This window comes from Myxocyprinus asiaticus, chromosome 49 (genome assembly GCF_019703515.2).
Source record: "Myxocyprinus asiaticus isolate MX2 ecotype Aquarium Trade chromosome 49, UBuf_Myxa_2, whole genome shotgun sequence".
Taxonomy (NCBI): Eukaryota; Metazoa; Chordata; class Actinopteri; order Cypriniformes; family Catostomidae; genus Myxocyprinus; species Myxocyprinus asiaticus.
The window spans coordinates 5,603,684-5,621,016 of record NC_059392.1 but is presented as its reverse complement, the minus strand read 5'-3'; the positions used below and the strand labels follow the sequence as shown (position 1 = coordinate 5,621,016).

The 17,333-nt window shown below is 38.3% G+C and overlaps 1 protein-coding gene across 2 annotated transcripts; it reads left to right on the top strand.

Moving 5' to 3' along the window:
• The first annotated feature begins 579 nt into the window (after positions 1-579).
• plcd4a (phospholipase C, delta 4a) lies at positions 580-16,869 on the top strand. 2 transcript variants are annotated; one of them, XM_051694269.1, is made up of 16 exons: positions 580-659; positions 2,549-2,602; positions 3,390-3,548; positions 5,218-5,446; positions 5,912-6,041; positions 6,309-6,540; positions 6,841-7,042; positions 7,217-7,361; positions 7,897-8,049; positions 8,887-9,054; positions 11,679-11,835; positions 11,926-12,042; positions 14,502-14,680; positions 14,763-14,895; positions 15,231-15,380; positions 15,461-16,869. In XM_051694269.1, exons 2-16 carry the CDS (start codon positions 2,563-2,565, stop codon positions 15,550-15,552), a joined length of 2,286 nt encoding a protein of 761 aa, XP_051550229.1. In that variant the 5' UTR covers positions 580-659; positions 2,549-2,562; the 3' UTR covers positions 15,553-16,869. The 2 variants fall into 2 exon arrangements, with proteins under 2 accessions (XP_051550229.1, XP_051550230.1); XM_051694270.1 differs by lacking the exon at positions 580-659 and adding an exon at positions 2,691-2,715 and having other exon boundaries at positions 2,566-2,602.
• The last annotated feature ends 464 nt before the right edge of the window (positions 16,870-17,333 follow it).

The window sequence follows — 17,333 nt, the reverse complement described above, 5'->3', positions numbered from 1 at the left end:
CCCTAGCAATCGTGGCTGTGACTTTTGCACTTGCGAGCACCACTTATATTTTCGACAGAAAATTAGAATATCTAGTCATAACTTTTATGCGCAATATAATATGCATATATTTTGAAAAAATCAGCCAATCAGTCATTTAGGATTTTTTTGAAAACAGTTCCTTTGTAATCACTCAGGAATATTGAGTGGTTGAAGTGCTACATTTTGAAGCTTGATACAATTATTCAGTGTCGATAAAACCTTTAGTTGTCACTCAGTAGAAACACAACACTCAAGGCTCGAATCGTTACGTAATGTACAGGATTGTGTTTCCTCCTTAAAACTGACATACCGTTGTTTATCTGTACAGAGGTATAGAGAGACGCAAGACAAACACAGCCAAAGAGAAGAGAGGGCAAAAGATGTTCCGACTCAAAGAGATAGAGCAGAGATAGAAAGTGTATTCAGTACAACTACTGTGGGCCTTTGTGTGAACATAGACTAGTGTGGGTGTGTTTTTGTTGTGCGTCAGTGGGAGGTGTATAGTGGAACGATCAGCTGTGGTGAGATGTGGACAGTCAGTCCTGCTCTGTTGCAGAGGGGCCACATTACACTGGCTTCTCCTGAAATCTGCTCCTCTTCAAAGCTCAAATAAACATCCGACTATGAGCCCAAAGACGGTAAGTGTATCTTCCAGTATGTGCTATTAAAAAATCATAATTCATAGACACTTTGTTATTAAACTTTAAGGACAGAAGTTGGACTTATCAACTGCTTTGTTAGTGGCTTTATTATTATTATGATTATTATTATTAAATGATTATTATTATTTATTATTAAGTTATTATTATTATTTAAATTACATTTTTAAAATATGAGTATAAAGTAATTCTATTTTTATTATAATAGTTAATATACTAAATTTTTACGTTATAATTAAAATAAAGTTTGTAAAGATGGATTTTAATAAATGTATTATGTATCATGAACAAACAATAAACAATGTGTTTCACAGCACTTAGTAATCTTAGTTAATGTTAATTATATTTTAATTATATATTATTAATATATGTTGAAATTAACATCAACCATGACTACCTAAAATAACGCATGTTACCCAGAAATGTAAACAATGATTTTTATATATATATATATATATTTACATTTCCATCATATAACTTCTTTTATTTTGTATATGGTTGGTGTACTGTTAAGATGATTGTCATTTAGCTTTGAATTACCTAAATCTATAAATTAATACGCAGTAAGTTTTCACTTATTTCTTAATAATCTACCGAATATTCTGCCATTGTTGTGCACTATTACTTTATATATTCCCAAATAAATATGTAAACAAAGTTTCCAACTAACAAAAATTATTTAAAAAGCTTTACATATACATTTAAAATGCGGTCTAAACAACTTGTATTCAGCAGGGTTTTTGTTAATAACTTGTTAGTGATGTTGGTCATTTTGTCCGCCATGTTTGAGACGACAGGTGAAACCTGCACCTCCATGGCAACCTTGCCCAGGTGTTACAACAAGTTTTTAAACACTCATGTGGAGAGCATGCACGTAGCCAACTGTCATTTTCTCTGTTTAATCTGAATTTTTGTTATTTTTACAAAAGACTTTTGTTTTTGTAATTTTGAATTCTTTGCTAAAGTCAAATATATTTTCTTACTAGTGACAGCAATTTTGTTATAAAGCATTTTCTCTTTGTATGTACGCTTTTTTGTCCAAGTTTACATGACTGTGCAGTTTCTGATGGGAAGTACGAGTGGTTTTACAAAGAGGAGATCAGTATAAACAGTAAAGAGCTTGAGAGAACTGTTGTAGTGCTGATCCCTGTATTAAAGCCAGAAATCCAGAGTCTGAAAAGACTTGTGTGAGGGTGTACATGTGTTTGTTTGAAAGCAGAGGTAGGGTTGTGAATTGCATGAATCGAGAAAATTATACCTTAAAAATGGGTAAAAGTTCTGAGTATTAATACTGTGCATTACTGACTATAAATCAGATTAAACTGTGATACATACAGTATCAGAGATGTTTAAGCAATAACTTTTGTGAAGTCTATATAATTAGTTTTTAAGGTATTCAAAATGCTTCATAACACATTATAATATGTTTTCATAAATACATTTAACATTATAGCATCTGTTTATGGTTACACATTTAAAGAGAATGATTCATTATAACATATGATAATGCTGTATAACAGGATAGAAGTCATCCGATTTGGTGTTGAGCATGTTTTAATGCATTATATTATAATATGTAATACTATATATATATAATAACATAACCATGAATAGGTAAGTATTATAATGTATTATTGCAGTTACACTGTATATGAAAAGATTATGCCTTATGAATATCTTTAATATGCATTAAATATACAGACTTCATAGAAAGTGTTTTACAAGTTCTTGTTAAACTTGATCTTAAGGCTGAGGTTTTGTTTTAGTGCAAAGGTTTTTGTTGTTTAAATGTATAATTAATTGTTGTTTTTCTGGTTCTATGAGTGTGACATTCATTTGTTCTCTCTCTCTTCAATATTCAAAAACAGGAGACGCCTAAAAAATGACAGAGTCACATATGGCTTCTACAGAAAGGAGCCTACGTAAGTTAACATTTAAAGCTATTGGAGAGAGAAAAAACTTAAGTCTCTGCTGACAGTATATTTATTTGTTTCTTATCCATCTATTCAGTGCCATCCATGTAGCCATATTGCAGGTAAAACAAGCGTCATTACACAACCTTAAGCAGTGTGTTTGAAAAATTACTCTGGTAAACAATTTCATCATCTTTTCAAAACAATCACTTTTGAGGTCAACAGCCATCTTGATCTCAGTGTGTATACCTCTGGGGACAAAATTGCTGTCAAATGTGTCTTGAAGTTAGCTGAATTTGACAAAACTGGCTTCATAGAGAGACTAAATGTGCCAAAACATTCATTTGAGGGGTGGAGTTTGGGTTATTCTATTGTAATTATAAGTATCTTATTTTAATTATGAATTTAATAATGTGAATAACAAATAAAAGTCCCCATTTAGACCCCATTTGACAAAACTTTCCTTTGGGGATGTCCTCAAAGGCAAGAATGATTTAAAAAAATAAAGTAAATAGGGTTAGGGTTAGTCTGCAATGATTGTAATTAGCTTTATATAAAAATAGAAGTCTATTGTATATTCTCATTACGAGACAGCTAGGTAAACGTGTTGTGTAAAGTCTCTTGGTAATGCACAAAGACACTGTACAAGAGAAGGATTCATTATCTGTTTATGAGGAGAAGGGGATGTTTTTCATAGTGTTGTTTACATTGATGTGATGAAATCTGGGTCAGGTGTGGTACCGGTCGTCTGACCCCTCCTCGCCCTCTTTGTCTCCTCTACGGTCTTCCTGATCAGATATCCAGGCTGATGATGACCTAAAGTCCATGAATGTGGGTACGGTGATGAGAAAAATCAAATCTCGCACATGGAAAAAGCAACGTTATTTTCGGCTACAAGAGGACTGCATGACTATCTGGTACAAAAGCAAGAAAGCTGGAAATACCCATTCCACATGTAAGTAGAGTTAACAAGGCTTAGATTAATTTAGCAGACAAGTCCCCCTGGAGAAACCTGGGCTTAAAGGACCAATATGTATCAATGACATCAAGCGTTTAAAACGGGTACTGCAGTCCAAACTCAAAATATTGGAGAGAGTTATCTCCCCCTCCTCCCCAGACTCAAAGTTCACTTGGGTTGCCAGTTTGAGGACACGCAACAGGAACGAGCAATATTTATCCATGTTTTACTACACCTCTGGTCATGGAGCTTTTTAGACGGATGCTGAGGCTTTTTATGTCAGGTAGAATCTGTTATCTCAGATCCAATTCATTTGCTGGCTTCCATGGCTGCAGCATGCTGTGTTTGCCCGCTAACTTGTTTCAAATCTGGCAACCCGGGGTGTCGAAATACTATTGGGAAATGGGCAGTGGGCGGGATCACACAGGCCAAAACACAAACAGAAATTCTGGCCTGGAAAGGACATTTCAAAGTAGAATATTCTGGCTGTAGCATTGTTTTTGGAGAAGCCAGTATTTCAACTTAGCATGTTTCCTAAATCTCTGATAACATGTTATGATAATTGTATGCTTTAGTACAGCAAATATATTACATATTGCTCCTTTAAGTATCCTTCTCAAGGGGTATAATAGTGACAGTTCATGTATCAGCCTTTGCCATGTTTGAACCAACAACCTTTGGGTTACCAGCCCAGATCTTTAATGATTACACCACTACCCCAAGCAGAAATGTAGTCCAGTTGTAAATGTCAGTACAGTGGACATCTCTCATCATTGTGTAGAGCAGTGTTTCCCAACCCTGGTCCTGGAGTACACCCAGCACTGCACATTTTGCTTGTCTCCCTTATTTAACACACATGATTCAACTCATTAGCTTGTTAATAGAGGCTCCATGAGCAGAACTGGGTGTGTCAAATTGAGACATCTCAAATGTGCAGTGTTGGGGGTACTAGTCATGAAAATGTGTTGTAAAGGTGTGAATAAAATGTACTGATAGCACAGCTGTCCTTTGCAACAATTAGAACTCTAGTTACCAAGCTGATGATAGCTGATGGCAGCTGTGGGAGACCTAGGTAAACTTTTAGGGACAAAATTGGTGAGAAAATGCCCCTAGAAAAGGGTTAGCCAATCCTGCTCCTGTATAGCTACCTCCCTGCAGAGTTCAGCTCCAACCCACCTGCCTGTAATTTTCAAGTAATCCTGAAGACCTTTATTAGCTGGTTCAGGTGTGTTTGATTAGGGTGGCATCTAACTCTGCGGGAAGGTAGCTCTCTAGGAGCAAGGTTGGCAACCCCTGCCCTATAAGTTGGCTACAACTTCCTCAAAAGGAATAATTGTCCATAAAGAGACTAAATTATGTCTTTTTTCACTCTTAAAAATGGCAGAAGTTGTATTTTAGGGTTAGAGTTTGGGTTAGGGTCAGAATTGGAGTCTTGATATTATGGTCTTGTTGTTGAGACCTCTTGAGGTCACATATACATGGCCGTGGTCTGAGTCTAGGTCTTTGAGTTAGGCCTTTGTCTGGATCTGGTCTTGACTCCAGCTCTGGTTAGGGCTAGTCTATATTCATTATAATGATTCATATTTAAGATCTATAGAAGACAACGAGATTTTCCCATTTTGATAGCTAGGTAACCGTCTGTTTGTATCTTGTACTGTACGTGTAGTTTCTGTGAGTGACGTGGAGGCCGTTCGAGAAGGCCACCAATCCGAGGTTCTGCTCAGCATCGCTGATGAGTTCCCGCCCGACCGCTGCTTCACCCTCGTGTTCCGGGGTCGACGGGGTAACTTGGACCTGGTGGCTGAATCGGTGGAGGAGGCACAGTCCTGGATTAAAGGGATACGCAAACTCCTCGATAACCTGGAGAACATGGGGCAGAGAGAGAAACTAGACCAGTATCCTTTACTGTGTTCCTTTATCTGCCTGTCTATCATTCCACTGTCTGTCTATCTTAGACACACACAAATGTTTTCCACAGTGTAAAAGGCAAAGAGGACACTTAAATACACTGGGACACATGTATTGTCCATAAGATAAAAATGCCCCACCCCCCTCATTTACCTGGTTTTACTGCATGTCACACAACCTGATTTACCCAGCAGTAGGGTAAAACACATTAAGCCCATAGCCCTTACCCTAAAATTAGAAGTCAGTGTTGTTCCAGGCCCTAACTCTAAGCCTAACTTTAAATTTATCCCTTAAATCAAGAGATCATTGGTTGGTTAAAAGGAACCTTGTTCCAGGAGCAATAAAGGATGTTTATCTTGGAACATCTCCAATTTGGGTACATTACGTTGAGCTACTTATATCACTGTTTTCTCCAAGCAGATCTGAGGCTTTCCCTTAAGTGCTGTTTCCAGGTGGATCTGTGATTGGTTTAAAAAAGCAGATAAAAACAAGGATGGACGGATGAACTTTAAGGAGGTCAGAGATCTGTTGAAGATGATGAACGTGGACATGAATGAGCATCATGCCCTGCATCTTTTCACGGTAATGGCACATTCTTAAGCAGCCTATGGTTACACTGCTGTGCCACTCTGATTTCCCACTTGACACAATTCTATCAATATTTGATTGTTCATTTCCAAGTTAGTTGTTTTTAAAATTCTTGCTAATCTTCGTGCACCTTAAATCAAGGAAATATAATGACATTTATACCTTGTGAAAAGTCCTTATACCCAAAAATGTTAAGTTGTGGCCAAAACAAATCACATTTTCAACCCATTCATACTTTTTGTAACTTTTCTCATTCTGGAGATGGCGGACAAGTCTCAGTCAGGCACGCTCGAAGATGACGAGTTTGTGCACTTCTACAAGATGCTAACTCAGCGCGAGGACGTCCTGCGAGTGTTTCAGGAATATTCGGGTGACGGGCAGAAACTCACACTCCAAGATCTTGAAGATTTCCTTCGGGAGGAACAGCTACATGAGGATGGTGTTCAGGAGTACGCGCTTGAGCTCATCAAACACTATGAACCGTCAGACACTGGTAGATACATTTGCGATAAAGCACAGCTAACACTTTTTCTCACTCATATTTCCTTCATGCTTATGTGACTTCCAATTTTACATTTCACTTTACATCAACAAATTCCATTAATATTTTTCCGCCATCTTTTCTGGTTTTCTCTCTCTTCTCACCCAGCCCAACCTTAATTTCAACTTGAAACTCAGCAACTCTTAGTTCTTGCTGTTTCTTATGGTAAAGTCCTCAAGTCTTAGAACTCTGAATGCTGGGTTTTGTGTCATTGACTTCTTTCTTTAAATGGTGTTATTTATTTACCCCTAGCAAAAATGATGCAAGTAATGACGATCGATGGTTTCCTGATGTACCTGAGCTCGGCAGAGGGCTCCATCTTCAATCCTGCCATGGTTGAGCTCTACCAGGACATGACTCAGCCTCTCTGCCACTATTTCATCTCCTCTTCTCATAACACATACCTCCTGGAAGACCAGATCAGAGGACAGAGCAGCGTGGAGGGCTATATAAGGTACTCATTTGGTTTCAAAGACCAATTTTTTGGACACATCAACATGAAGATCATTGCAAATCACAATAATTATTTGACACATTCTTTCTAGTCCACTGTATCAAAGAGGCATTTCCTAACCCATAAAACATGCTAGAAAATCTCATATATTTGAAATGGATATGTGTGCTTCAGAGCCCTGAAACGTGGCTGTCGTTGTGTAGAAGTGGACTGCTGGGATGGACCCAGCGGAGAACCAATCGTCTACCATGGACACACTTTCACATCTAAGATCTTCTTTAAAGATGTTGTCACCATGCTGGGCAACTATGCCTTTAAAGTATGTCATGAAGTTGGACTATATATCTTTTTCTCTTTAACAAAGTACCATAGCACTTATATGCACTTTATAACTACTGTGGTACTGAATGATTGTCATTTACTGTACATATACCATAATATTACATATACATACTGTAGTATTTTCATGTAATACAATGGTACATGTCCAAAATGCCATGATATTACCATGGTACTTAGATATATACTATGGTATTTAAAGATTTAATTTGAAGGCATACCATGACATGACTGAGTGGTTCGTTCTTCTCTCTTTCTTTGATTCTTCTAAACTGGATTAGAGTGTTCTTTAAGCTTGCATCTATGTGTGTGTGACAGACTGGGGCCAGGTTCACTCTGAGCCAGGGCACCATGCCCTCCAATGTGTGCGTGTAAAGTGATCTGAGGCAGTCAACCCCTGCCTGGCAGCGCATTAGCCGCTTTTGTGTGTTGAGTGTTCCATTTCACTCTATCACTTATTCACACACACACACACACAAACACACACACTCACTCACTCACTCTCCCCTCTCCAGGTATCGCAGTACCCTGTCATCCTGTCCATTGAGAACCACTGCAGTGTAGAGCAGCAGAAAGTCATGGCCCAACACCTAAACCAGATCTTGGGAGACAAGCTGCTGAAAAACACCATAGATGGAAAGATTCCCAACAGCCTCCCATCCCCTGAGGTGAGATGGAGAGCACAGGTGCATGTGGTCACTTTAACAAGTGCTTAACAAATCCACTTAATTTGAGGGCTTAATGAGCATGTAAACGTCTAGCGGTACTCATTCATCTTGTACGAGATGAGTTCTCGCCAAAGATCTTGAAGTTTCCACCCCACAAGAAGACACATTTGTATCAGAGTTCAAAGTGCTGTGACCCCTACAGGATAAATTTACTTTCTCTGGCTGTTCACCTGGGTGATGGCCATATGATCAAAGTCCATATGACCCAGACATGCTGAATTATTGAAGTAAGCAATAATAATATATATATATTATAATATCCCCCACAGACACACTCCACCTTGCTGAAAAGACCAGCCTGAATTACCTTGTTGGCCCAGGCAGGTTTATGATAGTTAAAGCTGTTTTAGTACTGGTCTTGCTGGTTGCCCAACATGGTATTTAGTTAATTAAGATTAAGATGTTAAAAAGCCTGTTCTGGAATTCAGAAAATCACATGCTGGGGACCAATATTCAAAAGAAATATATGCTTTTCAGCAGGGACTTACAAGAAAGACAATGTTGCTGACAAAACTAGCTTAGAACAGCATGTTTTTCCATCCTGGACTAGGCTAGTTTATGCTGGCTTTTGCTGATTTGGTGCTGGTCTAACTGGTGGACAAGCACAGACATTCTGTTTACCAGCAAAGCTTTGCTTTTAAAGCTGCTCAACCAGCACAGCTAATATGCACGTCAATATGTGTTCACTGTCGAAGTGTGTTACTGAATTAGTTGGTTGATTGTAGCATTACTGCAAATGAAAGATTATCCTCTCCAAATGTGTGTGTGTGTCAGTAGGATTTGAAAGGGAAGATTCTGTTGAAAGGAAAGAAGATCGGAGGATTGGAGGGTAGCATGAATGGGGTGGTGGATGACCCTTTGTTGGGAGAGGCAAGTGACGAAGAGGAGAATGCTGAAATTGACGACGAGCATCATCACAATAACAGTATGCGACATAGAGACAAGGTACAGTGATATCTCCACTTCGTAAAACATTCTCACAATTTATGATTACTTGTGTTTTTAAATACTGAATTGGTTAACAATATAGTTGAGGGCAAAGATCTGGAATGGTAACCAAAATGTTGTAGGAATCCCAGCATGGGTTGAGCTATTGTACTGTAAAGAAAGACCAATAAAATCAAGTTGCTCTAGGGAGACTATCCCTTGAGCAAGACCCTTAATCTCAGGTTGCTTTAGTGAAACTATCCCTTGAGCAAGATTCATAATTATAAGTCTCTTTAAAGGGAATATCCTTTGGGCAAGACCCATGACTTCAGGTTGCTCCATTGGAACTGTTCCTTGAGCAAGACCTGTAACATCAGGTTTCTCCAAAAGGAACTCTCCCATGAGTAAGATCCATAACATTAGGTTGTTTCAGGAGGACTATCTCTTGAGCAAGACCCATAACCACAGGTTGCTTTAGTGAAAATATCCCTTGAGCAAGATTCATAATCTCAAGTCTTTCCAAGGGGAATATCCCTTGAGCAAGACCCATAACCTCAGTTTGCTCCAGTGGAACTATACCTTGAGCAAGATCCATTACCTCAGGTTGCTACAAGACAAACTCTCCCATGAGTAAGATCCATAACGTTAGGTTGTTCCAGGAGGACTATCCCTTGAGTAAGAACCATAACCTCAGGTTTCTCCATTGAGGTCTATCCCTTGAGCAAGGCTCATAACCCTAGGTTGTTTTAGTGGAAAAATCCTTTGAGCAAGACTCATAAAATCAGGTTGCTTCAGGGTTTTGCTTCCAAATCCAGGTCCTGGGGCACCCCCAACACTATACATTTTAGGTGTCTCCCAAATCTAACACACATGATTCAACTGATCAGCTCGTGAGTTGACTGACTTAATTGGGTATGCCATATAAGAGAGACATTTAAATGTAACACTGTTCTGGGGGGACTATCTATGTAATAAGTGGTTTGTAAGTCACTTTGGATAAAAGCATAAGCACAAAGCATCATATACCTATAGATGGAAAATTTTCTTTGGTTACTTCAAAAATTTGATCACATACCAACAACTCGTAAAATACTGAACAGCTGTCTTGATTCACTGGGAGTCTATCAGGGCTTCTTTGGAGCTCTCAAGCAACAGTTTTACCCTGTCTGCCAAAGCTTTAACTACAAGATTCAAATCTACTTGCATAACAGACCTGTCGACTTCTTTTGTTTCAGCGACCATAGAAAGTTACACACGTGGACAGGTAATACTTTGTGCTAATTTAAAGATCTCTGCTCTGGATTGTAAATGGTTCATTTGAATCAGATCAGCTTTTCTCACGTCCAAGGTTGCAAATATTCTGGCAGGCGAGAGTCGCTTGGCAGCCACTGGAAACGATTGCTAATGAAAGATGGATGGGGTGAGACTGAATGAGTGTGAGAGCAGGAAAGGTGAGTCAGAGATAAATATACAGTTGGAGCAGGTAAAAGAGGGTGATAGGGGAAAACGATCTTGTAAAAAAAGAAAATGGTTGAGAATATTCAATTGTGAGAGAAAGAATCCAAGAAAGAGTGAGACAAAGATAAGACAGAAACGGCATATGTTCTGCTGCCTTCTGCCATGTGATATGCAGATGTGTACACTAGCTGGCACTGTCGTTATTATGCGATACTTTATTATTTGAACTCTGGTTAGCTGCAGTCAGGGATCACCCCTCTTGGGTTCTCTTCTCTGAGATACAGTCCTCTCATTGACTCATCAGCTGGAAACATTTGGCATGGAATATTTAGCTTTTCATTTGCATTGTAACACTTGTCTTTGTGCTTTATCATGTTTCATAACCTGTTAAGACTAATTACTAAGTAGACATTTAGCTGACACTTACTACAGAGATAGTCCCTCTTTAAATATCTTGCTTAAGGGTACAATAGTTAATGGGTTTGAACTTTTGGTTACTAGCCCAGATCTAGGCTTTGCCACCACAGGCAAGTTGCATATCATGTTAAGGTGGCACAGCAAGTTGGCAAGGACAAGTCCAACCGATTGAAGTGTAAGATGAAGCCCGCTGGATATCTGGCCTCATTATTCAAGGGTCCTCTGTCACAGTGCATACTGTGTCTAAAATACCCAGGGTTCAATGGTTTGGGTAGCAAAAGTTAATGTTTGCAGTAAGACCACATTATACGATCTAGCCAGCACAATTCTTAAACGCCGCAATCATTTTGGTAGGTGTTAGATAAGAAAAGCAGTTATGACATCTTCAATCCAAAATGTTTGACAATCCTTGCACACTTGTACTTAATTTGACAAAGGACATTTCTAAAAATAGAAGCAACACTCTAAAAGCTGCCACATATAGTTCTTAGCATCCCTGCTGAAAAAAAGATAGCTTGCTGGTCTTTGATGGTTTAAGCTGGTTTAGTTGGTCTTCCAGCCTGGCCAGGCTGGTGTTTAGCCAGCTTAGCTGGTTGGCCTTCTGGTCTCACAGCCTGACCTGATGACAAGTGTCCAAAACCCTTCTAAAACCATCAAAATAAACCAGCTGAGCCTGTAGAAACCAGCTTGGTGGTCAGCTAAAATGGAAGCGAGTTAAAAATTCTTTCTAACCTGTTAAGGACTGTTTTTGTTCTGTTTGTTTTTAGAAATCCAAGCAGCGTCTATCTAAAGAGCTGTCTGACTGTGTGGTTTACTGCAAGAGTGTCCAGTTTAGCAGCTTTAAACATTCGCGAATTCACTCCAAGTTTTACGAGATATCCTCCTTCACAGAGTCCAAAGCCCGTAAACACATAAGGGAGGCAGGTAAAAGAAATGCAATTCTTACTGCTCGTAACAGCTCAGAAATGAATTTTTCAGAGAACTGTATTGTGTTACTCTGTCTTTATACCACAGGAGCAGAGTTTGTCCTTCATAACGCTCGTCAGTTGAGTCGGGTTTACCCCAGTGGCCTGAGAACTGACTCATCCAACTTCAACCCACAGGACATGTGGAATGCAGGGTGCCAAATTGGTGAGCCTACCTGAGACTGTATAAGCAGGTTTTAAAGTCCCCCTGAAGTGTCTTGACGAGTGCAGTTTTCTTTGACCTGATGATATATTTCCAACTGAAACATGAAGCTGGGGTGGGACTTGTTGAACGGCTTTTTTTTTAAATATCCAAAAGGCTTTAGTTTACATAGCAGTGTCCTGCCAAGCCACACACACATATACCATGAAACTCAAGAAACCTCAATACCAAATCTGACCATTTTTCCACTGGTTTGAGAAACAATGATTTTACTGACCACATTACTACATAATCAGCCCACAAACACATGCAGCACATTGCTGTCTTTGCTTAAGACGAGGCTGGAGCCATTGTGCAAGTTAATGCAGATGAATGAGAAGCAAGCGACCCTACAGCATGGATTGTGCTCCCTTTGAAGTGCCCTGCAAAGGCATCATCAAAGGCATCATCAGCGCGGGTTAGAACACAGTCATGTGTGCTGAACAGATGTAGGGGGAGGGTGCTTTTCTCAACCTCTATGTGACATCATGGTTCTGCCTGGGTCTGTCTAGCCAGAAGAAAGAACCTGCAGATTTTAAATGCTTGTATCTTCTAAAAACTAACTTTGTCAACTTTTAGAAGTACACTAGTATGTAGATTACCTTAAAGTTAATAGATATGGACTAAAAGCAGCAAAACTTTAATTTTGAATTCACAGGGTCTATAAAGGTGCAATATGTAAAAATGTTCATGTAATATTCGCCCTTTTTTTGCCAATGTGTGAACGGCTTGTAATGCAAATTAAAAAAATGAGCCCTTCCCAGACTTTCTAGGTTGCCTATAAAAGCCATGCGAAGGGAGCGGGTTGCTTTTGCCGGGAAAATCCAAAGGATGTGACGTTTATGCGCGCTCCTGAGAGCCTTGCCTCAGTAATCGCTTCTCTTCCGCTATTCAACAGCGACAACAAACTGCAACACTAGGTAACGTTATCTTAGAGATGGAATCCAGCAAACGTCCGGCTCCCAGCACAACACCGACTCCTACACAAACTCTGAGTAAGCCAAAAAAAAAAAAAAACATTTATCTACTGAATCCCGTCTGGCTAAGCGAAAACATGATCATGGTCAAGCGAAAACTAGAGTGAACATCGGCAGGGCATTTGATTCCTGGATGGACCTTCGTTCGGTTTTGGGGATCAAAACCGACCCTGAATTGGCGTTCTTCTTATTGGACAGGTAAGCTTACATAACTGCAAAGCATGTGAAATATAGTGCCGTAAGGATTGATCTGTGTAATTTTAGCTAAACTACAATAACACATGAAATGAATGCTAGACAATATTCAAGATAATGCAAAAAAAGACCCATTCATTCATGTAACGTAACTTAGTTATACAGAAAATATATACATTCTATTATTATAAAACAATAGCACATCGATATATCAGAATGAAAGTTGTGATTGTCAACATATTTATAATATATAAGGCATATTTTATAAACAGCTACTGTCATCATCCACCAAATTTAGCTAACAGCTATTGATAAAGCTGGCTAGCTAGCTAATGCTAACATAGGCGTTATACATCGTATAAATGCAGTCAATGTATCATGCAAAGAAACGTGATTACAGTCTCGCATAGCCAGACCTATATCCACACTTTGTTTTAGCCCTGTTCCTGCACTGGAGAGTCAAATATAATATACAGTCTCAAATTTGTAGTAAAACAATCATAACTGTGTAATTTTATTAATGCTACCTCATCTGTCAGCATGATGCCAGTGAATCACGTTGTCTCTTTGTACATTACGTCATTGTTTTGGTCCATGCTCGCTCGCTCGCGTCCCTATGGAGTGTGTGCACGAGAGCGAGCACGAGCAACAGGTTTCTGAATCTTACATACTGCACCTTTAAGGGTTTTTAAAATCAGTGAGATAATGGTTTAGCTAGCTTAGCTAAGCTAGGTCTCTTGAGAGTGTATCCCTGCTGATAAAACCAACCTATGGTGGTTTTCTGGTCTTAAATGATCATCAGGCTGTTTTCCGCTGGTCAGACTGGTCTGGTTTGATGATTTTAGAGTTGTTTTGGGAACCTATCAGCTGGTAAAGCTAGGAGACCAGCTAACCTAACAGCTAAATCAGCTGCACATCAGCTTTGCCAGGCTGGAAGACCAGCTAACCAGCCTAGTGTGGTTTTAACTGTTTACCAACTGAGATAAAATGTCAGGATATCCTTAGTTGCTAAACTTTGTTAGTTAGCATAAAAAGCTAAATATATCGCTATCGAAATATCAGAAAGCATAGTAAAGATGTGATTGCTAGCTAATTATTAGCTAAAACAAGCTAATTATCATGCTTTCTCCTACAAATTGAACATTTTCTCCTACAAATTTGTTTTACATAGGATAGATAAGTTTTAATACTCAATATAAGGTGTGGTAAATATTCCTTATTGCTAAATGTAGCCTTCTCTTCTCTTCCCAGTTGCTCTAAACTTTCAGACTGCAGGGGTCGACATGGATCTAAATGATGGTTTATTCAGTCAGAACGGGCGCTGTGGCTATGTGCTGAAACCAGCGTTCATGCGCAGCACAGAAAAGAGGTTTGACCCAGAATTCCCCCAAAACCGGGATGGATTTCAGCCACTCAGTTTGTCTATAAAGGTACAAAAACTGCATTTCTGTGTGTGCTGATCTTAGATAATGTCTATATGTACTAAATGTGCAAATATTGTGTTTATCTCAGGTAATCAGTGGTCAGCAGCTTCCCAAGATCAGCATCAAGGAGGGCTCAATTGTTGACCCGCTCGTTCGGGTGGAAATTCATGGCGTACCGCTGGACCAGGCTAAGCAGGAAACCAGATACATTGACAACAATGGTCAGTTAAAACGTAAAGGCTGGATTTGAGTCTAGTCTGAGAAAATCTAGACACAGTTAAAGCAGAGATCTTGTTGCATTCAAGAGACTAAACAAACGGAATGTAGTCAGTGTTGTTAGGGTTGCTAAAGGTTTTGAAAAGGTATACGCTAAAAAGTGACTCTGTAAAAGCGGTGTGGTCACTGTGTTAGCTAATTTAGCATATTAGCTTAGCTCAAATATAATTGAGTTTATTTTTAATAATGCTATTATTAAATAGAATAGTTTAATCATAGCAATATTAGTTTAGCTTATGTGTGGGCTCTCATGTCTTTTATATCAACCCCTTTGTCTCAGGTTTTAACCCAGTTTGGTATGACACTCTTGAGTTCACCATCCAGGTTCCTGAGCTAGCTCTAGTAAGGTTTGTCGTGGAAGACTATGACAAAACATCAAAGAACGACTTTGTGGGGCAGTTCACTCTCCCTTTCACCTGCATTCAGCCAGGTGCGTATCCATTCCACTGAAATGCACAAAAATATATCTAGTGTGGAGAAAACTGAGCATCTGTTTTTTCATTCTCGCAGGATATCGTCACATCCATCTCCTCTCTAAAGACGGTACCAGCATCCCTCCTTCCTCGCTGTTCGTCCACATCCGGATAACTAAACTAACATGAATCAAAGACGTTGAATTTAAATGAACAAAAGATACAAAAAATGCTGCAATAACAAGTCTTCCCAGTAAACAATAATCACTTATTTACAGAATGTTGATACAGGATTTTATACATGTTAAGTACAATATAATCAAACAGTATAAAAACTACATTAATCACACATTTAAGTTGTGTTTCTAGATTTAGTTGAATCGTACGCCAAATAGTTTTATAGTTATTTATTGAGTTTTATGACTCGTTTTTTTAGATTTGTGTGATTGTAGTTAAGGAAGCTAAAGTTTATCTAAGCGTTACTTATATGAGGCAAGTCTTTACATCTTTCTTTATGTATTTCTTAAATATTTTAATAATATTAATAATTTTTTGTGAATCTCACAAAAACATGGCCAGGTCACACTTTACTCCAAAATCAAAAACACATTAATAATATTTTGCATAAAAGAAAATTAAACCTATATTAAGACCCTTAAGTTTTTTTGCAATGTGGCACATTTCTCCCCCAAATTTGTTCTTAAAATAGGCTTTATTTTTTTAAAGCAAAATATATTTAAGTTCTTTTGATTTTAGGGTGAAATTTATTTTATTTGTTCTTGACCGATTTCGTGAGATTCACCCAAATACGTAATTAAAATGGGTCTTTTTCTTGTTGCACTGTTTGATGATGTTGATATAGTATTAAACCTAATCTTTTGGTTTTGGTTTCTTAGTTGTACAAATGATTTTAAATTGATTCTACAATGACTTCCTCTTCCTCAGTTATATGGCTTGTAGGTTTTCTTGCGAAAGGCCATCTGCCAAACTCCAATAAATTGGGGAAGGTGTACAGTTGTAGTTACAATGGTGTGTGTGATAACTGGTTCTTCTTTGGAAAGGAGTTAAGAGGTAATGGGGACATCAGCACACAGGCTTAATTACAATCTTGATTTGGCCCTGATGTACCTCAGAAGCCCAACTCAGTTACACTAAGATATAGAAGGAGGGCAGTGAAAATTTACCCCATCTGTTCCCACCCCTAACTAACTGGATCTGTCAAAAGCCCTATTTACAAAGTGTAGGTCACCAAGAAAACTTGAAATAGATTAATCATGATTAATCTTGCCTAAACTGAGCTATTTTCTCTGTCTGATCATTTAAGTCAAATGTATGCTGCTGATTTAATAGTGTTATGTATATTTTTTTATTTCTATGCTCTTATTGTAGGAGCCGAATCTATACACTATTTTTGTAACATTTCTTGATGGCTACATCTGCTTTGCTTGTATATATGTATGCATTTATGCCTGTATGTATTTATTTGCCATATTTATCAAAGAATAAAGAAACATTTGAAAATATATTCCAACATTAAGTTCTAATTTGTATCAGTTTGCATATTTATACACTTTAAATAATAAAAATGATAAAGAAAAATATTTTATTTTTGTTGGGGAAACAACTCAGAAGAAGGAGGTGCTTGCAAGTTAGAACTATTCTTATCCCTTATGTTGTGTTCCGGTCATTTTGACCCCAACGACTTTTTATTTTATTTTACAAATTTTCTTTTTACTCAGTCCAATTGGAATAAAATTCACTGACTTTGTTCACATATGGTATCTGAAAACACACACAAAACAAATTGGACCATTTTCTTTACATTTATTGGTTTTATTTCACTTTGCTACACCTGTTGTGTTCCCGGTCAAAAATGACCGGCCATTGGAAATGAATGGATTACACTACAAAATACAGAAACATTAAGCACATATGTGGATGTGTTTGCACACACAAAGTCCTCAGACATG